Consider the following 24,879-nt stretch of genomic DNA (forward strand, 5'->3'; position numbering starts at 1 on the left):
TAGTATAAAATACTAAATAAGATGCATTCCTAAGGCAAACATACTCCAACCTTTCCTTCAACCCATATCCAATTTTAACATGAATATCTCACATTTCCTTTTGCATGTGAGATTCTGAAGAAAATTAAACACTATAACTACTCTGATAATGGGATAGAGTTTTTCCAAAATATTTTATTTTGTAGGTCATACTCACACCTTCCACAATTCATAAAACCCTATCAGAACAAGCTGCATTCCTATTGAGAAATCGCTGATCTGATTAGAGGTAGACAAATGAAATACAGTATATGCTCACATACAAGGCATGAAAAAAGTCTCCTGGTGTCACAAAAGAGAGATTTCATACGATAAAAGCCTGAAAACCCAATCTTAAAGCATAAAAGGGCAGTTTGCAAGTAAGGAAAAGAGAGTGTTTCCAACTCACAGAATTGGACGTATATAGAGATCAGATGGTACCAAAACATGGCCCACTCAGCAAATAACAAAACCAGTAAGCACTCCACTGCTTAGGTCATTCAAACTTTATTTAACTTCCAGGAGATGATATCTACTTTATGATCACGGAAAAACTGGGGCTTAGAGAAGAAGTCATACGGTAGAATAAACAAGAATTGGGATTCCTTCAAAGTCAGCCCTTCTAACTCTAGTGCAACGCTCTATCCAGCCTACCAACCAGCATTGTGGCACGAGCAGGTTGAGCTGTCGCAGCCTGCAACACAAGAATCCTATGTGGGCACTGGTTGTGTCCCATCTACTTGAAAACCCTGCTTCCTGCTAATCAGCCTGGGAAAGCAGCAGCAGCTGGTACAAGTCCTTTAGCCCCTACACTCACATCTAAGACCCTGAAGAAGCTCGTGGCTTTGCACCCATTTGGGGAATTAATCAACAAACGAAAGACTTTCTCTAACTTTGCCTCTCAAACTTTTTAAAAATTCACTAGTAAAGCACTTGGTGCCTTAAGCAAGCCCATGCTCCTCATGAATGATGCATAATTAATCTGGGATTGGAAAGAACCCCATACTTCTCTTTAGTTTCTATACCAAGTATGTGAAATATAACATAGAGAAGCATGTAAGAACCACACCACATGGTAGTCTAATACTCTTAAGAATATATAAGCGTCTGATTTTTAATGTGCAGTAAATATTCATCCTTGCCCAAAAAGAGGTCTGGCCTTAGTCCTCAGTTTCAGGAAGATAATCTAAATCACGCCCAGCAGCAGTGTTTTCATTAGGGAAAGTGTGTTGACCACAAAAGAATAGAATAGAAACAGCCACATACCGTTGCCTCAGGGTAGGCTTACCAGGGTAGGCTTACAACACTAGAGACCAATCATACATTTAGAGTTGGGGCTTTAAGTCATATGATATTGGCAGAACTAGGATTAGAAATAAATACACGGACATTAATTTGGTATGGGATCAAGCATTGTGACACTTGCGTTAAGTAACCACTCAGGATGCCTGCATTCCATTGTCATGGTGTGGGTTTGCTTTCTGGCTACCTCACTTCCAAACAACCTGCCTACAAATTCATCCTGAGAGGCAGCAGATGATGGCTTTCAGGGATGGAAAACCTGATTTCTACTAAGAGCCATTTGGATGTTTTTAATATCATCCACAGGCTACAAACAATTATCAATCTAAAAATCAGTTTGCTATAGGCTTACTGAATTTTGAGTCCTGCCTGAGGTTGCCTTGGTAGGTCCAGACCAAATAATTCTGCAAGCCTTATACTGCCTGTGGGCTGAATGTTCCCCATCTCTCATTAACGGCATGGGCCTCTGCTACCCACAAGTGGGACCGGGATGGAGTTTTCAAGATCTTGGCTTCAGCCATCCCAGGCTATTGTGAGAATTTGGGGCGGGGGGGGGGGGGAAACAAACCAAAGATAGAAGATTGTCTCTTTCCCTCTTTTCTCTCTCTTTCTCTCTCTCTCTCTCTCTCTCTCTCTCTCTCCTTCTCTTTTATTCTGCCAAGGAGATGAAAATAAACAAACATTTTTACAAGAGATACTTATGCAATTCAACACCAATAAAAACTCAGATCTCAAAGGTTCAGGTGAGCTTTCCTAGTGGGCAGTGATGTAGATATACTGTTCACACACCATGACCAGGAGGACATAATCCCATCCATGACTGGCGATGCACGATATCTGGAGAAGAAAATCAAACTCCATGACTAGGTGGCTCCTAGAATCTGCTGCATTCACCTCTCCGGCTGGCTGTCTCTAACATGTATTGTAAGGAGTTATTCCAATAGCCTTCCCTGGACCCGGTGCCATTCCTTCTTCCTCACAGCTCATGAAGTTCGTGCTGGCCTAGCTATCCACCAATCAGATGTAACCTGGCTTTCCACCTGAATCCCACCTCCCAATCTTCCAGCCCCCTCCCCAAATCCACCCACTTGCCAATCATCCCTAGGCATTCACCTGTAGGCGCCAATCCCCTGGGGGCCTGCCCTCAATCCCTCCCAATCCCCACCCCCTATACCTGGCCTACAAAAGGCCCCCCCAGGTGCGGCTCGCTGTCTTACCTCTCTTACCTCTCTTATCCCTCCCTCTCTTATCCCTCTCTGGTCCCGCTCTTATCCCTCCCGCTCTTACCCCTTTCTTACCCCACTCTTACCCTGCTCTCCTCTCTCTCCTCTCCCCTTTTTCTCCTGGTTTTCACCACCTCTACCCGTTCCTGCCCCGTTGAAATAAACCTCCTAAGATACCTCGTTGCGTCTGGTGTTTCAGCTCACGGTAAAGAACCATGTTGTGGGAATTAGCTGCGCGTAATAATATCGTAATATCGTATGAACTAGAACTCTACCATCTTTTTAAATAACTAACATGTATCCTTTCCCATAATGAACCACAACCTGGACACCTTGTGGCAGACCACCTAGCCCTGAGAGGGGGTCTGAAGATACCTCCTGAACTCAAGTGCCAGCAGTAAGGGCAGCCTTGGGCACCATTCCCTCTAACTTGAGAGTTGGTTCCATAGCCTTCAGCTCTAGTAACAGGGAGAACTTTTAGCACCATAAAATTCAAATACAGGGAAAGAAAGGAAATGGAAATCAAGTAAGAATAGCCTCCACTAATCCCCATACAGTAATTTTATCTGCATCCCTACCCTCCCAATGCAAATCTCCAAACTAACCAACTAACAGCAATGCTTCCAAAAATCAATCATTATCAATTCAAGAGCTTAAAGGAAGAAAATACAAGCAGCTGGGGTGGAGGTGGGGCAAGCAGGCATGCAGAATCAGGTAGCAGGGAGAACAGAAGAGCCTGGGAAGAAACACAACCTAAAACGCTAGCAAAGACTTTCTGCAGATATTCTTGACCACATTCCTCTCCACACCAAAACAGTTCATAACGCATCGCCTGTCATTTCCTACCCCAAATCCTACCCTGCATAATGTTCAAACCCAGGGTTAGAAAGACAACAGTAAACAGCAATGAAAGACACTAACTCCTCCACATAATCATCACCAACCCATGCAACAGTTTAGGCCACGTGTCCCACTCCTAACTGGAAAGCTCCTTTCAGAAAAACCTTTGTCTGGAATATCATACATACCGGAGTAGCATGGTCCTCTGGCCACTACTGTTATCTCTTTCTGGTGCTTACAAGCAGCCCTTCTGAGAAAACACTCATTCTGGTAAGTGTCCCCATTTGATCCACACACAGGAATATAATTTGTATGGCACTGTAAATGGAAAAATAAATAAATGAATAAATAAATAAATGTGAAAAAAGAAATTTCACATCTAGGCATGAATATTAACTTTATTTTACATTCATGAATAAAATAACAGTATTAAGACACAGTTCTACTACTGCATAGCTTGTTCTTTCATTTGGTTTAAAAAAAGAATTATTCTACTTCTTCACACCTTGTTTTCACATGCATAATGGAAATAACACCAACTATCCATTAAAAATAAGAATGAAAGTCCCTACTTAATTTGCTCACTAAAATAACCCATTGGCATAACAGGAAATTCCTGATAAGGTTTTCTTTTTCTTTTTTAAGATTTATTTATTTTTATTGGAAAGGCAGATATATAGAGAGAAGGAGAGAGAGAAAGATCTTTCGTCTACTGGGTCACTCCCCAAGCGGCTGTAACGGTCAAAGCTGAGCTGATCTGAAGCCAGGAGCTAGGAGCTTCTTCCAGGTCTTCCAAGCAGGTACAAGGTCCCAAGGCTTTGGGCCGTCCTCTACTGCTTTCCCAGGCCACAGGCAAGGAGCTGGATGGCAAGTGGTGCAGCCAGGACATGAACTTGCACCCATATGGGATCCCGGCACATGCAAGGTGAGAACTTTGGCCGCAAGGCTATCACACCAGGCCCCCTGATAAAGTTTGTAAAGACTGTTACTTAGGTACTGTCACCATCATGAAAATTCATTTATTCAATACCTCTAAGATAAACACTATTGAAAATACAAATAAATGTAAGTTCTATTTCAGATATTGTATAATCTTGTAAGAGTCCTAAAATATAATAAAAGCCAATACTTCAAAAACTATATCATATACCAATCAATACCATAGGCAATAAGTACATTACCTATTATCTCTTATTACAATCTACAGTTCAGGAATAAACATAGTATCTATCATCCAGCATTGTAAACTGGAGTATTTAAGAAAAGCCTGCTGGGAGTATGAATCAGGATGTGAACAATGTGTAAAATACATGAAGAAGAAACAGGCAATACAGATTTCAGAACCGATACATTTAAAACTCTTTAAAGTTTCTACTGGTAAAAAAATATATATCACAAATGACTCAAGTTTTAAAACCCAGGGAACATGTTACTACACAAGGAAATAAACTATATTTACAGCTCAATTTAGAAAAAGGTCTAAAATAAATTCCAAGAAATCCATTCATATCACTTACCTTCATGTTTGGTCATTTCCATGTTCATGATTTTGCATATTTCTCAATTTTTCTTCAATGAACAATGGTCAGGCTTACTTGATGAAGCACATTTAAATGACACACTACCACAGGCAACACACTAGTAAAAACAGCTCATTTGCTCTATATCATCAACACAATCCTACATTAATTTTATTAAAGAAGCTTTTCCATATTCCTCCAGTTCTTCAGGGATCACAAAGTCCTTTACACTCCCCAAGCGTACACAGTAACTTCTTGATGCCTGCACCAGTCAACTAGCAAACGAGACCCTGTATCCCAGCATGTCAAATGCTAAGTTTATCAACTTTCCAACCCAAATCTCTTCCCTGAACAAATGTTTAATAACTTCCTAGTGTTATTCTCACAGGAAACTCACATTAAGGTGGGGGTTGTAAAACTGCAGGTCAAGACATCTCTGGAAGCCCACCCTTCCCACAGCACAGCGCCTGGCTGGAGTTCTACCTACTGTCCAGCTGCCTACGAACACGGCCCGGGAGGGCGCAGATGAAGGCTTACATAACTGCATTCTTGTCACTCACATAGGAGACCAACAGGAATTGCCAGGCTTCTGACTTTGGCCTTGCCTAGCCCTGGCTGCCGTGAACCAGCTGTCACTCTGCATTTCAAGTAAATAACTCAAAAAGGAGAGGAGTCAATACCACCGCCAGAAGTACAATCCCTTTCAGAGGCAATATTTGTTGTCATAATGATAGAATGATGTTACCAAAACTCAGCAAGTGGATTCCAAGGTCACTGCATCTATTACGGAAGAAAGCACAGTTCAACCTACGCAGGTGTACACAATTCCTGAATCTCTCTGGCCATTCATATAACAACCAGGGTAAGACCTAACATACACAATGGACCCAGCACAATGGCTCAAGTGGCTAATCCTCTACTTCCAAGCACCCGCATCCCATATGGACATCAGTTCATGTCCCTGCTGTTCTACTTCCCATCCAACTCCCTTGTTAAGGCTTGGGAAAGCAGTGGAGGATGATCCAAAGCCTTCAGGCTCTGTACCTGCGTGGAAGACCCAGAAGAATCTCTTAGCTCCTGACTTTGGATAAGCTCAACTCTGGCCCTTGTGGTTATGTGGGAAATGAACCAGCAGGAAGATTTTTCTCTCTCTCTCCTTTTCTACATCAATTGCGTGTCTAATAAAAAGAAATAAACTTTTTTAAAAAACCTAACATTTACAAATAACTCAAGTCTATTATAAGTTGTCCTAATATCAGTTGTCATTCTAATATCTACCATACCTCTACATTTTTGTTTTCATGTGCTTCTGGCATTCAATTGCTTTTGTTTTAATTCAAACCTTCATTTTAAGTGCATATAAACATCTTATCACTATGTTTTTAATAAAATAACAATTAATAAGATCATGCCCAAGCATTTATACTCTGAAATATTTATTGTAAATTATTTCACTTTCTGCTTTACACTGCCATTGTATTAATCTCTTTAATTATATGTTTGTATAGACTGTTGTATTATCTATGAATTTCACTTAAGGGTAGTAAAAGAAATCGCCTATAAAATTCTGCTTCTTAAAAAGGAGAATTAAGTGAGCAGGTAATATAACCCAGTAGGTAAGATTTCTGTGACTGGGTTGGATTCATGACTCCAGCCTCTTGTTAGTGAAAACCCTAACAAGCATCAGTGACAGTACTTGGATTCATGCCGCCCACGTAGGAAATCTGAAATGAGTTCACATCCCAGCCCAGCTATAAGGGTACAAGCGGAGTAAGTACAGGATACAAATAACTGCTATCACTATCTCTCTCTCTCTCTCTCTCTCTCTCTCTCTCCTCTCTCAGTTTTGAAAGAGAACATTAAGTCTGATGAGGCTAACAGTAGGCACTAGACTATAACTTTGCATGTGCTGTCTAACTTAAATACCTCACAATCATGACAGGCACAGGGCTTAACATCCAGAACCAAGAGTCCTGGGTCCACCGCGGCTGGCATTAGGTGGCAGCAGCAGAATTTTCTGCATCTGCCCAACGGTACTTGCAATAACACCCACCCCTAACAACGCTGTCACGACGACTAAACAAGAGAAATCCGCAGTTACCATCTACATCTGGCCATGATAGGTTTTTCAATGAACATTACCTGTTTTTGCTGTTGCTACTATCACTTTCGGGTCTTCAGGATTCGGCCAAAATCACAGCTAATAGCCACAATTCCTTCCCAGTGATATATTTAAAGTGCTGCACCTTTAAATCACACAAGAAAGCCTTAGCCTATGCCATCTGGCACCAAGGAACACTGCACTTCTGTGCCTGAACTACAACCTCACAAGCACATAGGAAGGAATGAGCCTGAGAGGGCAGACACAGTCCTGTTGTTTCTTGGCCATTATGTTTCCAGGGGATTCTCTTCAAAACCCCTTGGATACTACTGGTTAAACTGAGGGGTTTAAGACAATTTTAACATAATGCAATTTTGACTCTGACATTGGTGTTGAAACCTAACTCTAACCTAAGGACCACTTCTGCACAGCCACCCTTGTTAGGAGAAATAATTCTCTCATACAGCTTTTCTTTAATCAGAAGAACCTAAAGATACTTCCAGGTATTTAAGCTGTTTGGGATGATGCAGTAGTGTACAATTCTGCAGTCAAATCCATTCACACTCTTGCCATGCACTTGTGCATGTGGGGAACTAGGCTGAATACAATATATAACAACAATGAAGGTATGGTGGCTACCATCAGCTGTCTGTCAGCTTGATTCTTGAATACCCACATTCCTGGATGAACCATCAATTCTGTGTGTGTGTGTGTGTGTGTGTGTGTGCAGCATCTGAGACGAGACTTTGATTCAGCCAACCAAGGAAAGCATATTACCCTCTCCAAAGTATAAGAGCGCTGCCCAATCCACTGATGACCTCAATATGAGGTGGTGGTTCCTCATCCCTGCGTACTGGGACATGTGGAAAGTCATGACTGGCTTTCCCCTTTGTCTCTCCCCTTCCCCCAGAAACAACAAAAAGAAACAGCAAATTTGGAATCAATGAGTTCACCCAATTTTTCCTAACTCTCGATCCTTCCATCCCTGATCAACCATAGAACCATTATAAAATATGAAATATTAAAAAAAAGGAAACACAAACTGCACCCCTGTGGGATGCCAGTGCCATAGGTGCATGCTTAAGCTACTACAATAGGATGACGGCCCCTTGACTCTTATTTAAAATTCCATTATTGGGCCTGAAGGAATCACCCAATTGTTTTTTTTTTTAAAGATTTATGTATTTTTATCGGAAAGGCGGATATACAAAGAGGAGCAGAGAAAGAGGAAGATCTTCCATCCGATGGTTCACTCCCCAAGTGATCGCAATGGCTGGAGCTGAGCCAATCCGAAGCCAGGAGCCTCTTCCGGGTCTCCCATGTGGGTGCAGGGTCCCAAGGCCCCGGGCCATTCTTGACCACTTTACCAGGCCACAAGCAGAGAGCTGGACAGGAGGCAGGGCCGCTGGGATTAGAACCGGTGCCCACATGGGATCCCGGCGCGTTCAAGGCGAGGACCTTAACCACTGCGCTATGGCACTAGGTCCAATCACTCAATTGTTTAATCCTCCTACTTCAAGTGCCGGGATTCCATATGGGCGCAAGTTCGAGTCCCAGCTGCTCCACTTCCCATCCATCTCCCTGCTTGTGGCCTGGGAAAGTAGTCGAGGACGGCCCAAAGACTTGGGACCCTGCATCCACATGGGAGACCCAGAGGAAGCTCCTGGCTCCTGGCTCCTGGCTTCGGACAGACTCAGCTCGGGCCACCACTTACACCAGTGAAACAGCAGATGAAAGATCTTCCTCTCTCATTCTCTCTCTCTCTCTCTCTCTCTCTCCATCTCTGCCTTTCCAATAAAAACAAACAAATCTTTAAAAAATCAACAAAAAATAATTTAAAAGGAGAAAAAAAAAAACGAACCTAGGGGATGCACGTATTTGGCCTACAGACCCAGAAGCCACTGAGAAAACCAGCATCCCATACTAGAGTTCTTGGACTTCTGTCTCCGTCTGTTCACAATTCCAGCTTCCTGCTAACACACAGTCAGGAAGCACCAGGTGATGGCGTGGGTGCCTGATACCAATATGGGAGATCCAATCGAGCTTCGGCATGGCTCGATCCTAGCTGCTACAGACATATAAAAAATGAACTAGTGAATGGATGATCTAGCTGCATCTATCTCCTCTCTCTCTCTCTTTCCCTCTCTTTCAAGTAAACAAAACTAAATTGAAAAAAAAATTTTTTTAAAGAAACCAGGATCAGGGTTAGCACTTTGGTGCAGCAGCTTATGCCTCAGCCTGTCACACCAACATCCTGTATGGTCACCCAACTGCTCCACTTGCAATCCAGTTCTTGCTGAAGTGCCTGGGAAGGCAGCAGATGGTCCCATGTCTCTGAACCCCCAACACCAACATGGGAGGCCAGAAAGAAGCTCTGGCTCCTAGTTTCAGGGTGGCCCAGCCCCAGTCATTGTGACCAACTGGAGAGTTAACTAACGGAAGGAAGTTCTCTTTGTCTCTCCTCTCCTTCTCTCTGTAATTCTATCATTCAAATAAATACATCTTTAAAGAAAGAAAAAGAAACCAGAAATACAGAACTCTTTAAAATACAGAACTCTTGCTTTTGTGTAATCTATGTAACTTAAAACAGAACAATCGGGCTCGGCAGCATGGCCTAGTGGCTAAGGTCCTTGCCTTGATCCCATATGGCCGCTGGTTCTAATCCGGCAGCTCCACTTCTTCTCTATCTCTCCTCCTCTCAGTATATCTGACTTTGTAATAAAAATAAAAAATAAATCTTTAAAAAATAAATAAAAAATAATAAAACTTTAAAAATAAACAGAACAATCTCTAAGGTAAGTACTATTAATAGAATATGTACTTAAGAAGGGAATTAAAACACATGTGTTTGTAACTGCACAGAACATTTCTAGCAGAAAATATATGAGGTAACAGATGTTGCCTCTGAGAAAAGCCATTTGTAGTCTGGACTGGAAGGAAGACAGCTTTCTGTCGCACATATATCTTCCTGTACAGGTCAAGTTGTTTACTGGAGGCATATCTCTTCTTAAAAACACATTGGAACAGTAGGCTCTCATGAGGGTTGATGAATTAATGGATATGGAATGCTCAGCACAGTGAGCAATAGAAAAGTACTCAAACATGATACTGAATATAGTGTGTACATACAAATATGCCTTTACATATCAACATAACCGAGAAAGGACTCAAAAAATAAGCAGAAACATGAGAAATGGTCAATAAATATACAGTACATTTTCAATCAGACAAATAATAAAGAGCAGATAAAAACATCTCTGCTTTTCAGATTTACAAAATTTAGAAAGATTGACAAAATCTTTCACAGAGATGCGGAGTCCGGTAAACACAGGGCTGTTGGTGAGAATGTCGGTCTGCCCGATTATTCCCTATGCAATACTGAAGACAGTTGGAAGGCTGGCTCTTTCTGGGTGGCTAAGTCGCCTATTAAAAAGAAGAAAGAAAAAAGGAAGGAAGGAAGGAAGGAAGGAAGGAAGGAAGGAAGGAAGGAAGGAAGGAAGGAAGGAAGGAAGGAAAGAGAAAACTCGCCATTCTTCCGGGCTGGCAAATAAGAGGGTTGAACATAGAGTAAGCCACCAGAGAGGGAGAGGGAAATCCCAGACAGAAAGCATCACGAGGAGTACCAGGTTACAAATGTAAACCAAGCTAATTTCAAGCTGACCCGTGAACCACACATGAGGCGGGCTCTGAGTAGTCCCACTAAGGCTAAAACAAAGAAACTGCTGGTCGTATGGCTGCCACAATAGTAAACAGAGAATCTACAATCTGAGTTCAGTCAACTGAACTATATCAAAAATAACTATTCCCTTCAAAGGAATAAAACAGAATGCAGGTACTGTAAAACATATCATTCACAACAACTTACATGAATCAAAATTATTCTGCTATTGAAGAAATGTAAAAACACAAATGAAGAATAGGGAGAATTCTTGACATGGCCTATGCCATGACACTGGTAAAGGTTTTAAACCATCAATATCTGTGCTCAAGAAAAATATTCTTGTTATGACTGAACAATAACAAAAACAGGAAAACTCAGCTGACAGATACAAATTACAAATTCTAAAAACAGGGCACAGGGCGGTAGCCTAGCAGCTAAGGTCCTCACCCTGCACGCACCAGGATCCCTCCCATATGGGTGCCGGTTCTAACCCTGGCAGCCCAGCTTCCCATCCAGCTCCCTGTTTGTGGCCTGGGAAAGCAGTCGAGGACGGCCCAAAGCCTTGGGACCCTGCACCTGTGTGGGAGACCCAGAGCTCCTGGCTTCAGATCAGCACAGCTTCAACCATTGCAGCTGCTTGAGGAGTGAATCATCAGATGGAAGATCCTCTTACTCTGCTCCTCTCTGCATATCTGCCTTTCCAATAAAAATAAATAAATCTTTAAAAAAAATTCTAAAAACAAAAAAATTGAAGTACAGGATGGAAGCACACTTCCTTCCCAACTTTTTTAGCTTATGGACTCGCTGAAAAGCAAGAACATTCACACTCTTAGTCTGAAAGTCCATCTCCTGGTCCCCGGCTAACAATGACTGCCACCTTTAGGCTTCAAGTCAGCCATGTACTTTTGTGAACAAAGTAGCATAGGGAGGGGACAGGGTACCAACCTGCACCCAGAACAAACTGATTAAGAGAAATGAACTTGTAGAGGTGGCCAACTGTCAGCAAGCAGATGGCAGCAGCCTGGTCCTTCAGCAGGCCAAGTACTTTAGCAGCTTAGGGGGTTGGGGGAGTTTGGAGGGGTGGGCAGAGCTGAGAAAGCTTTTCAGACTCAGTGCACCTTCCCCTCAGCAGGCCAGGGAGTTGGAAAGGAAGGCAGGGCGTGGGGTGGGGCACAGTTCAAGGCAGGGGTTAGACTGGTTAACTGAACTGAACGTAGGGGCAAGAGTCTCTGGGGGGAGTGGATCTGTTTACAGTCTGGGAGCTCTAACAGCTGAGAAACGAGAATGACTGAGGCTTACCTGCTCCATCAACCCTGGCCTGAAGACATGAGACCCAAGGGAAACTGGCAGACTAACCCAAGAAAAGGGAAAAAGATGCCAACATTTTACAGGAGGGCTCTACTCCAACCAGTACTGTATTTTGTTTCTGTCACTATTATCATCATTTAACATTTGTATGCAATATTAATATTTTTTTCAAATATTTTTATATCTACTATTGCCAATTTATCCTAACTCCAGGAAAGAAACATTGAAAGGACGCCATCTGACAAAAAAAAAAAAAGGAATTGGTGGGCTGCAAATTCAACTTCCTTTAAAAAATTTGAGGTATTTGAGGCTGTGTAATTTGAAGAATTCAGAAATTAGACGAATACGAAATTTTTACAGAAAAAAAAAGGTTTCGTTTCCTCACCTGAAATTGGCATGCACATTTCAAACCATCTCCATCTTCTTTACACACTCCTCCATATTTACACGAGGATTCATCGCAGGCTCTGACATCAGACTCCCTCACATTTAGTTCTGCAAAAGAGAAAAAATCATTCCAAATACATATATGGCCTTTTACTCAGTGAGTGTGTACATATGTGTGAGACATATAAGAAAAATCCTTACAATGTGAGCATCCCATTCACAAGCATAATAATTAGACATTACACAAAAACTAAGTTCTATAGGACATAACATGTTCTGTATTCCCCCAAAGAGAATCCTACATAATAAGAAGCCTGAAATAACCCTCACCACAATACAACTCAAAATCTCAGGACCTAACATAATTCCCAAAGCTGAACACACATGGAATTTTTCTGTTTTAGCCTGTCAAGACCTTAAGAGAATTTTCTATCTGTTCTCTTAACTTTAGGTTATTTTTCTGAGTAACTTATTTTGAAGGGTAGCAAAAATAACTATGAAGAAATCAGAATTTTGAAGGCACTAAGAATAAATTTTAGGTGATTATCCATTAAACATATATATTTTAATTACAAAATAATTATAATATGAACTTGAGTCTCGGTCAACAGATGCATGTGGAACATGTACACATACAGAATTAAACTCAACATTTTACTAGACTTGAAACATGTAAGACTGATTTATTTTCTCTACCACTTCAGTCTAGCTAATTAATACCAGTATTTACTTTCTTCCTGCTGTTAGACTGCCAGCCTTGCTTTGGAAGCCATCACTTTGGGCTTTCGCAGGAACCAAATAAATTGTTTGAAGGTAAGTAAAGCTTCCAATCCTATGAAATGGGATGAAAACCACAGCAATGCAATTTTTACAAATACCCAACTGGGAAGGAAAACTCAACAACAAATGCACTTTGCAAACAACAAGCAAATGACTGTGTTTAAAGAAAAGAAGAAGATTCCAGTGATGCACTGAACATGGAGTGTGGGAGCAGAGAGCCTACATTCCCAGCAGCAGCATGGTTCTGGGAAGAGCTCGGGATCTCCTACACCCCCAGATCACAGGGTCGTGACAGATCTCAGGGAGCACACCTCGTCAGCAACCCCCATCCCCAGTTTCTTTCTAAATTACAAAGCACACAAGACCCAGAGGACTAAATCAAGAAGGTTCTATTTCTAGTGACATCTATCCTAAGGCATCTCACTGTCCTCTCTGGCCCACGTGGCCTCATGGTTTTGTGGTGGTGGCTTGAGCTGGCAGTCAAAGTACCTGAAAACCCAAAGAGTTAATCATCAGCAGTGTTTATTGAGTAACGGCTCTGAACACTGCACTAAAGCAAGCATACATCTGTGTGACTACAGGTTACACAATTCTTCCTTTTCTCAAACAGATCTCAGGTACAAACAGCTGGATTATACTAAAGTTGAAAAAAAAAACCTTCACATAAAAAGAGAAGCAGGCATTGTGGCACAGTGTGGGAAGCTGGCACATGGGACGTTTCCATCCCATCTCAGGGTGCTACTGCTTCAAGTCCCAACTGCTCTGCTTCCAGTCCTGTTTCCTGCTAACCCACCTGGGAGGCAGCAGATGATGGTCCACGCACCTGGGTCCCTTCCACCCACATGACAGACCTGAACGGCTGAGTCCCAGGCTCCTGGTTTCAACCTAGCTCAGCACCGGCTGTTGCTGACATTTAGGGAGTCAACCTGCAGACAGAAGATCTTTCTTTTCTGTCTCTCAGCTAAATAATTAAAATCTTAACAAAAAGGGGGGGGGCTTAGGAGACAGCTGTTTTAGCACAGGCACTTGCAATGCAGGCATCCTACATAAGAGTACTAGAGTTCAAGTCCTGGATTCTGTGCTTCCAACCCAGATTCCTGCTAACACGGCTGGGGCCCTGCCACCTAGTGGGAAACTCTGCTAAGAGTTCCTGGCTCCTGGCTTCTTCCTGGCCAGGACCTGGCTGTTAAGGGCAGTTGCAGAGAACCAGTAGATGGAAGAGAGATTTCAGTCTTTCTTGCACACTCGCTTTTTCTCTCTCCTCCCTGCCCCTTCAAATGAACAAATATCTCTCTCTCTCTCTCTCTCTCTCTCTTTCTCTCTCTCTCCATATGTATATATATGAGAAAAACATAAAGAGAGACTTGAAATGAGCAAACTAACACAGCCATTTCATTGCTCTGTTCACAAACTATTTCAGGTATAGAAGTCCATCTTTCTAATTCCTTGTAATCCTGCATATGCCTTGATGTTCCTGGTTTTTCTTTATTCCCAATTTTTGCTCACTCTTTAATTTACCCCCTTGACCATTTGCTTTGGCTTAAGGCTCAATCCTAGGAGTATAGGGTTTTTTCAGTTAGATTTTTGCATATTTTTTGTTCTATTTACACTTCTGCTAGAAACTCAAGTCAAGGTCCAGTTCCACACCCTGCAAGCATGCATCTTCAGACCCAAGGAAAATAACATTAATAAAAATTTTCTCTACAGAGGCGGCTGTCTATAGTATCTTTGCTCAACTACAGGCCTCATCAGCTTAAGGGCCACAGAAGACAGACTTGCATATTGGTTCATGACATTTAGAGCATTTCTCTTCCTGATTTTCTTTGCAGGCTTATTAAAGTTCATACCGGATTCCATTACAATCCATACTATAATAAAATAAGTAAACATTTTATTTTGTCTGTGGGTCAACATTGTGCTCTCAATAGCAATTAACAAACTGGAAAGGGAGGAAAGGGAATTGAGTAATTTAATACAGCAGGACAGAAGCAACGGGCTCCAGTGTTCCACAGCACAGTGGGGTGACTACAGCTCAGAATAACATGAAGAACTTGAGGAGAGGATCTGGTAAGCTCCAAACATGAAGGAAAGATGAGGAGATGTGGATGCTGACTGATGTGTTAAGTTTATACTGTGTCTAGCACTGACATGTTGAGCTGTGCACCATGAAAGCATACAAATATTACACACTCACTAAAAAAAAAAGTTTAGACACAGTAAAATTCAGATCCTGATCAGAGTCTTTTTGGCTTGAGATTCTTTTGAGTTGTAAGACGTCTCGACTATTGTGTTTTATACTACAGTGCAGGGGATGTTAGAACCTAAACCATTCCTGCCACTAGGACTCCCATGTTTGGTGTTCACGTTATCTAGATATCTATATGCATGAGGGACTATGCCATTTTTTAGGAGAAAAATCATACTCATCAAAGTGAGGCAGAAAAGCTTGGTCCGATACGTTTACGAGGCATGACCTCAAGTGCAACACAACGTCTCCTCCGTGAACTGGCCCCCAGCTCACCTCCCAAGAATTCACCATGAACAGACAGAAGGGCTATGACAAGACACTGAAGGAAGGCTTTCACGAAAAAAAAAAAATTCTGTATGTCGACAAGATTCAGAAAGGACTCTGCTCTGATGCTCTCATGACAAGATGTAAGAGAAGGGGATGAAAGGGCCTGGGCACCTCCACAGCCCCTCCGCAGCAGCAGCACACCTGGCAGGGAAGCCCAAGGTCAGGCAAGGAGCTACACCTCTGATATACGCCGAGAGGGACCAAGGCACACCTGCAGCAAACAGCACAGGAAGAGAGGAACAAGAACCATATGAGAGTGGACGGAATATATTAGTGAGCCCACGAGAAACACTCTTTGGTGACTCCTGGAATGAACTTGGGAGGGAGGCATGTATGAGGGAGCTAGAAGTTCTATATTAATAGGTAAGGGGTGAAAGTCATGAAATTCTGATTTCTCTGGCTCTTAGTCATATTTTATTTTATGCCTATCTTGCTAAAAACCTTTATGCTGCTAATGTGTTAAATGTGATTATTTGGTTGATTATAATAGACTTATTCACCAGCTACTAGGCACCTATTATGACACTAAGAATTCAGGACAAAAAAAACACCTTACACGGAGTTTAGGATTTTGCATATGGAACAATCAGTGGTGAATGCAACATAATCTACAAGGGGATAACCTTTTATACAGTTTATCATTGATTACTCTAGCCTCTCCTTGAACTTGCAGGGATCCCACATGGGTGCCGGTTCTAGTCCCGGCAGCTCCGCTTCCCATCTAGCTCCCTGCTTGTGGCCTGGGAAGGCAGTCGAGGACAGAAGATCTTCCTCTCTATATATCTGACTTTGTAATAAAAATAAATAAATATTTAAAAAAAACAAGAGGAAATGAACATGACAGTTTTGTCTTAAAAAGAGGGGGCGGCATTGTGGCACAGTTAGGTTAAACCACCACTTGGGATGCCCACAAGTAAGCAAGTAAGTAAAACTTTTTAAAATTAAGATGAAAAGCAATCTGTTTGAAACATAGGTTGCAATGTTAAGAGGAAAACGTGTATGGACGTTGAAAGCTTAATAAAGCTTCTATTCTAATATCAAAATCAGTATTGCAGCATTATAAAGAATTTAGAAGATACTTTAAAGAATGTTTTAGGGCCCGGCGCAATAGCATAGTGGTTAAAGTCCTTGCCTTGCATGCCCAGGATCCTATATGGTTGCCAGTTCTAATCCTGGCAGCCCCTCTTCCCATCCAGCTCCCTGCTTGTGACCTGAGAAAGCAGTCGAGGACGGCCCAAAGCTTTGGGACCCTGCACCCGCGTGGGAGACCCGGAAGAGGCTCCAGGCACCTGGCTTCAGATCAGCTGAGCTCCAGCTGTTGTAGCCACTTGGGGAGTGAACCACTGGACAGAAGATCTTCCTCTCTGTCTCTCCTCCTCTCTGTATATCCGCCTTTCAATAAAAATAAATCTTTTTTTAAAAAAAGAATGCTTTTAAAATTTTATTCATTTGAGGGGCAGAGACACAGACAGAGTTAGAAATACAGCAATTCTTATCCACTGATTCCCAGCCTAATTGGCAAAAACAGCATGACTGAGTCAGGTCCCAAAGCTGGAAGTCAGAAAGTCAATCCAGGGCTTCCATGAGGGTAGGAAGAGTGTATACATATCAGCAAGCAGTACAGCAGTACTCTAAACAAAAAATACTTTGCTCTGGTTATGTATCTGCCTATCACACAAGTGTGTAACAGTAAAATATGTCTCAGATGTTATTAACATTACAAAGCTGGCACTCACAGTTACCTAACCGACCAAAATTCCTAACTTTTGGCACCACTAAGTAGGTTATGGCCGACACTCGAGCCCCAGCATCCGCCCTTCCACTACACACTCCCACCCTTCCATTACACAGACGGTAACTCTGGAGCTCTCAGGGGCAAACTGAAGGCTTCTCAACCTGGACACTGCTGACATGCAGAGCCACAAAGTGCTTGGTGACAGGACTACCTTGTGGGCTTCCGCATGTTCAGCAACACCACTGCCTCTATCCACAACTCAATCTGCAACAAACAAAAACTTTCTCTAGACATTAACAAATATCCTTCCAACTACAAAACTCCCAACCCCACGCCCTGGGACAAAATTGGCCTCTGGTGGAGAAACATGAAACCAAAGACCTTTACATTTAATTCTCTGATACAATCTCTGTAAGGAAAAGGAAGCCAAGCAAGCTCTAAGATCTCAGGATACTTACCTGACTATATAACCCAGCCTATGTGCATCCACAGCGTCTGTTACAGTGAGGGCACTGCTTTTATATGAGTGAAGATGAAAACTAAACTGAAACACCTGAAAGCAGTGAGCTGCTCCAACAGCTGCCTCCACATCTACAATTTTGCATCTACAAATCTTTTAAGTTCCTCCTTAAAGGCATTAAAACTGGAATTTATAATCAATACACCAAGAATTTGGTTTATTCAAGAAAGAGAAAACTAATTCTCAAAAAAAAAATCCAAAAGCTGTTATTTACCAAATGCTAAATACATGTACGTTTCAATGTAAAGTAATACAGTACACACATGCAACTCCCCATTTCAAAAATGTTTCTCAATTAGCCTACTATTAGAATCTTACGGGAGCTCAAGGCAGCGTTCTGCCTCAGCCAACCCTCAGTGCCATCTTGTTTATTCTCAAGCCTTCGGACTTGATTTTCCCAATCTTAATAAAGCCATGTCAACTGCTTTGCCCGGTGACTCCCACTCTTCAGAGCACTGCTACCAAAACACCTGAAAGCAAGTGCTCTCCGAAGCCAAGTGAAAATCTTTGGCTCATCACCAGTTGATTCCTCCCTGACACTCCGCAGGACATGTTCACATTTTCAACTTCTGTCTTAAAAGTGAAACTCTAATTTTAATGAGTTTATACTCATTGTCTAAATGCTAGCAGTATTCCAGAAAAACCTTCTTTCTCAGTAAAGGACACAGTTCCAATCTGACAGGATTTCTGTTGGATGATATCACTTCTAAACCAAGCCCAGGTCATCGTGAACTCCCCACATCCTATGACAGCATTCAAAGGACCTTTAGACTGAAAACAGTGCAAACTTTTCCAATAGTTAAAAACTTAAAATATCCCACAAGGAAATGGCATGGCATGGTCATGAAATACTATTCAGGTACTTAAAGATGTACACTGGTGCAGGCGTTGAAGTACAGCATGTAACACTTGCATCCCACATTAGAGTGCCTGGTTCGAGTCCTGACTGCTCCACTCTCAATCTGGCTTTCTTGCTTTTGAGCACCGGGGGAGACAGCCAAAAGATGGCTCCAAACCCGAGTACCTGCCACCCAAGTGGGAGACCCAGCTGCAATTCTTGGCTCCTGGTTTCAGCTCAGTCTAACACCCTCTATTACAAAGCATACGAGGAGTGAACCAGCAAACAGAAGATGTCTCTCACTGCCACTTTGCCTTTCAAATACATAAGTCTTTTTAATACAACATAGAAACATGCTTATGAATATTAAAATGAAATAACCAAACATAAGGTGGCATAGAGCCACTGCCTAAAACGTCAGCATCGCAAATGGCACCAGATCATTTCCCAGCTGCCCCATTTCTGATCCAGATTCCCATTAATGCACTGTGGGAAACAGTGAAAGCTGACCCACATGTTTGGATCCCTGCCATCCACATGGATAAACTTCCTGGTTCCTGGCTTTAGCCAGACTCACCACTGGTCACTGTAGCCACCGAGGGAGTGATGCAGCAAATCAAAGGTCTCTGTCTCTCCTCGTCTCTCTCCCTGTAACTCTTCCACATAAAGAAAGCTTTAAAAAAAAAAAAAGTAAAACAGAAAAATCCAACCAGGAAGAAACAAACATGGCAGTATGAATTTCATTCCATCAGTTGAAAAATGGGTGACCGTTTTCTCTTTTTTGCTTATATATTATTAAACATGAGAATGGTCCAGCTCAGTGTAAGTTCACAGGCAACCCAAGGAGACTTGTTAGATTTCGAACAAAGCCTTGTCTTTGGGAGTCAGGCATGGTCAGAGTCACATGCTAGTTGTTTACCTTTCAGAATTATATTTTACCTTGATGTTGTAATAATTAGACAGGCGAGTATTCAAAAGTAGCAGTGCCTAGGATAGAATACAACAAGTACTCATTTTCTTTCTCTCCTTAGATAAGAACTCAACTCCCCATCTGAAGGACACTATTAATGATAGCAATCACTGAAATTATATCTCAACATCAAATAACGGAACGGTGAATGTTGACTTCAAGTCCCAGTAAATCAGAACAATCACAAATTCAGTTCTCTTCAGTTTGTTTACTAAATAAACTATATTTCACTACTTAACTTGTACCATAAAAATAGAAGAAGGCACTGTGGCATAGTGGGTAAAAAGCTGTTGCCTGCAATGCTGGTATTCCACATGGGCACAGTTCAAACTCTAACTCCTCCACTGCCAATCCAGCTCTCTGTTAATGTGTCTGGGAAGGAAGTAGAGCATGCCTCAACTCTTTAGGCCCTGCATCCCCTAGCCTGCTGGCCATTTGGAAGTGAAACAGTGGATGGAACATCTCTCTCCTCTCTCTCTCTCTCTCTCTCTCTCTCTCTCTCTCCCTGGCCATTTGAAAGTGAAACAGTGGATGGAACACTTCTCTCTCCTTTCTCTCTCTCTCTGCTTACGTAATCACCATTCAAATAAATAAAGTTTAAAGAAAAATATATGGGAGAATAAAATATCACCTGATATTCTGAAACAAAACTGAAAGCAGTTTATTAATATTAACAGCAAAGATGACTAAACTTCTCTACACTATATTTAACAAGAAAAATTTCACATATGCCACAAAATCATCTGACTCCAATGATATTTTTCATTCCATCCTGCATTTTCCTGCCAAGCTATCCTTTGTTAAATAACACTTTGAACCTGTCAATCCTCCACCCCCACACCTGCGATCTTTGCCAGTTGTCTATTTGAGCTCTAAATGGCTGTGTCAGGCGCTTCAGGCAAGGTGACAGCGAGCACAGCTCCTGCAGGATCAAATGTAAGAACAGACCTGGATCCGGAACCGAGGATGAAGAGGTGCCAGAGCTATCCAGAGACCCCTCGCTGGGATACGCTCTTGCTCACACCTATTTCTAAATTCTGCAGTTTTGACACCAGCCTGCCAAACCGGTGTGTTCCCCTCTCACAGATCCATAAACGGGATCTATCAGGGCATTCTGAAAAATAATGAACACAGTGAGCTTGGGGGCATCCCACACTGGAGAGCCAGGGGTGTAGTCATGGCTGTGCTGCTGGATCCAGTCTCCTGCTTGGTGATGGCTGAAGTGCAGTCCTGCCACCCATGTGGGAGACCTGCATTGGGTTCTGGCTCTCTCCGCCTGGCCCAGTCACATCTATCGCAGGCCTCTGTAGTACGGACCAGGAGATGGAAGACTTCTGCCTCTCTGGATCTCCCTTCCAAAAAAAATAAAATAAAAATTAAATACAGGTGAAAAACCTCTACAAATTTATTGACATGACACATTGAGTATTTTTCTAAAAGATGGGCTTCTAAAACTCACAAACTTTTTAATGCCTATAAACAAACAAAAAAACCTGGAAAACATGAATCATAGGTATCTCTTGGTAGATTCTGAACTTCCTTCATCATTCTACAAAAGTGAGTTTTGCAACGAACTTGCATTACTTTAAATCAAAACAATTACAAGCAGTATCACATCAGACCCTTTCAAATAGGGCCCTACTGGCTAAAGTCCTTGCCTTGCTTGCACCGAGATGCCATAAGGGCGCCAGTTCATGTCCTGGCTACTCCACTTCCCATCCAGCTCCCTGCTTGTGGCCTGGGAAAGCAGTGGAGGATGGCCCAAAGCCTTGGGACCCTGCACCTGTGTGGGAGACCCAGAGAAGCTCCTGGCTCCTGGCTTCGGATGGGCTCAGCTCTGGCTGTTGAGGCCACTTGGGGAGTGAATTAGCGGACAGAAGATCTTTCTGTCTCTCCTCCTCTTTCCAATTCAAAAAAATTATTTAAAAAAAGCTTTAAAATACCAAACTTACAGAAAGAAGCCAGCTCACAAACTGTATGGCTCTGTTTAGATAAAATGGGCAGAATAGTGCCTCTATATAGCTGCCAAGGGACAAGGGCAGAGGGTAGCAAGATGGATGATGAAAATGTTCTGTAATTAGAAGTGAAGATTGTACATTATGATGAATGTGCAAAAACCACTGAATTGCACAAATTAATTATTATTTTTTACTTTATTTATTTGAAAGGAAGAGACAAAGAGACAGACAAGCAGAGACAGATCTTCCAACCGCTAGTTCACTTACCAAACGCTAGCAACAGCTGATTTGGCCAGGTTGAATCAAACAGCTAAGAACTCTATCCAAATCACCCAGGGATTCAATTACTTGAGCCATCACTGTGGCATTCCAAGGTATGCCTTGGTAGGAAGCTGGATCCAAAGCAGAGCAGGGATTTTAGCCCAGGTACTCTGACACAGTGAAGCAACCCATCCTAAGTATTGTCTTACACACTGCACCAAACATCTGCCCCTAACATGTGTATTTTCAACTGGCAAATTTTACATGAATTAAATCAATAAATGATAAAAACAATCATGTTACTCATATTTTAAAAGATATAACCTGGCACTAGACCACCTTGGCCAGTGTCCTAGTCCTAGCACCAGATGATTTGATAACCATGCCTCCATCTCATTTGTAAAATGGGAGACAGTAACAGTACCCAAATCAAAATAATGATAGAGGAGTAAACAAAGATATAAAAAACATTCAGAGCAGTGTGAGACAGACGGGTGCTATTAAGTACTAGCCACTAAGATGTAGAGAGGTTAACAATCAAATCTACTGTCAGTATACATTTTGGCACAAGCTCTCGAGATGTAACCATATTCAACAAAATTTTACTTCTCTTTATCCTTTTATTCAATAGTCTATTTCCACAAAATTAGAAATCTTTAAAAATACAAAAATGTAAGTACACGATTGATTAACATCACTATTTTTAAAGCAGTAAGGAGGGATAGCATCTAAGTGTCCATCTTGGAAAATAGTAAAATTATTGCTAAAATAGCATGCAGATAGAAGAAACACACATATGAATATGGAAAAGAGGACCAAAACACACTGTGAGATCATAAAAAAGCAGGTTATGATCCCATTTACACTTTGAAATACATTCATGCTTGCACACACATTTTAAGATATTTATCCGAAACAATAAGGGAAATGAAAAACATCAGAGCCCAAGAAATAACCCATAAAAACAAAAACTTACCAAACCTGCAAATTATACTACAGATATAAGCTATTTTAAAAGAGAATTTTAAGAAGACTTCACAGAATTCTGGTATTAGTTCCAGGGCTGAAGTTCCAAGTATTTGACTTAAGTAAACTACAAGATCTTAGTCAAGCAGTAAATCTGAAACACCTCAGTTTTTGCAGTGAAAAATGCATATAATAATTACTCATAGAACTGCAAAGATTGAGATGCTTACAAAAGAACAGCAGAGATGATCTCTCTCCATTTGGCTCAAGTCTCTAAATAAATAAATAAATAAATAAATAAAACAATACAATCATAACCTCAAACTCTTACAAACTACTGTAAAGTAGTGAAGAATTTTTGGAAAAAGTAAGCTACTTTTGGAGCCCGCACTGTGGTGTGGTGAGTTCCTGCTGCAGCGCAGTCATCCCACATGGGCTCTAGCTGCTCCACTTTCAGTTCGGCTCCCTGCTAAAACACCTGGGAAAGCAGTGGAGGATGGCCCAAGTGCTTGGGCCCTGCACCCACATGGGAGAACGGTTTCTGCCTTCAACCTGGCCCAACCCAGCCAGAGTGGACATCCGACGAGTGAATTAGCAGACAGAAGACAAAAGTAAACTAGCTTTAATCTAATGGGAATCAGAAAATGTTTATTGTATAAACTTGAATAAGTAAACCAGGGAAGTGGGGGGAGGGGGGGACACGGCTATGGTGTCGTAGATTAAGCTACTCCTTGGGACAACAGTGTTCCATATCACAGGCTAATTCAAGTCCCCGTTGTTGGGTTTCCTATGCAGCTCCCTACTAGGCTCCTGCAAACGCACTGGAAGATGACCCAAGAACTTGGACCCCTGCAACCACCTGGGAGACCTGGGTGGTACTCTGGGCTCAAGGCTCCACCTGGACCAGCCCCAGCTATTCCAGCCATCTGGGGAGTGAACCAGAGAACAGACAATCTATTCTCTCTCTATGTCACTCTGCCTTTCAAATTAGCATATAAATCTTAAAAATAGAGGGAAAAAAAAGCCATGCGTGATTATCTATCTCATGGAGTTACTGATCAAAGAAAAATGGGGAGAAAAAAAAGATGTAAAAAAAGAAAAGGCAAACACAGCTAAACAACTTAAAAGATATATGCTTAAAGAACAGGGGAAAAATATGAAAAGTAAAGACCAAAAACTGACCGTGACTAGAGAATCTAACTCAGGCTACAAACAACAGAATAGAGCAATATCAGCAGTTTAGTTTCACTTGCAAAACAGTGTTAGATAGGCTGAATATTAAAATCCCAGAAGTAGATATGAACCACCAACAGTGACTCCAATATTAACAGAAAATTCCAGCACAAACACTAATATAAAAACAAAAGTTCAAAAACTGATAAACAACGACATCATCATAAACATTAAGACAGAAGAGAACATGGGCCGGGAGCAGTAGTCCAGTGCCTAACGTCCTTGCCTTGCACATGCTAGGATCCCACATGGGCACCAGTTCTAGTCCCAGCGGCTCCGCTTCCCATCCAACTCCCTGCTTGTGGCCTGGGAAAGCAGTTGAGGACCACCCAGAACCTTGGGACCCTGCACCTGCGTGGGAGACCCAGAAGAGGCCCCAGGCTCCTGGTTTCACATCAGCACAGCTCCAGCTGTTGTGGCCATTTGGGGAGTGAATCAACAGACAAAGATCTTCCTCTCTGTCTCTCCTCCTCTCTGTATATCTGACTTTGTAATAAAATTAAAATAAACCGTTTTTTTTTAAAAAGTGACAGCAGTCACCACAGACTATCTCTTTATATTTTTTCCATATTGTTCACATCTTCTACATAAATCACAAATCGCTTTTATAACAGAAAAAAAAGCGTCAGGTTTTTTTTTTCCTTTTTCTTTAACCATGGAAAAGAAATTAAGAATATTTGCAC

At 41.9% G+C, this 24,879-nt stretch overlaps 1 protein-coding gene across 1 annotated transcript in view; it reads right to left on the minus strand.

The window, feature by feature from the left end:
- Window positions 1-24,879, minus strand: part of TMEFF1 (transmembrane protein with EGF like and two follistatin like domains 1) — an 84,247-nt gene that overhangs the window by 45,678 nt on the left and 13,690 nt on the right. Inside the window, exons 2-3 of the mRNA XM_004580951.3 lie at window positions 12,359-12,468; window positions 3,572-3,701 (exon numbers count right to left, since the gene is read on the minus strand). Coding sequence (XP_004581008.1) covers window positions 3,572-3,701; window positions 12,359-12,468 — 240 coding nt within the window. The remainder of the gene's footprint in view (window positions 1-3,571; window positions 3,702-12,358; window positions 12,469-24,879) is intronic.

The sequence above is a fragment of the Ochotona princeps genome, chromosome 14 (assembly GCF_030435755.1).
Source record: "Ochotona princeps isolate mOchPri1 chromosome 14, mOchPri1.hap1, whole genome shotgun sequence".
Lineage (NCBI taxonomy): Eukaryota > Metazoa > Chordata > Mammalia > Lagomorpha > Ochotonidae > Ochotona > Ochotona princeps.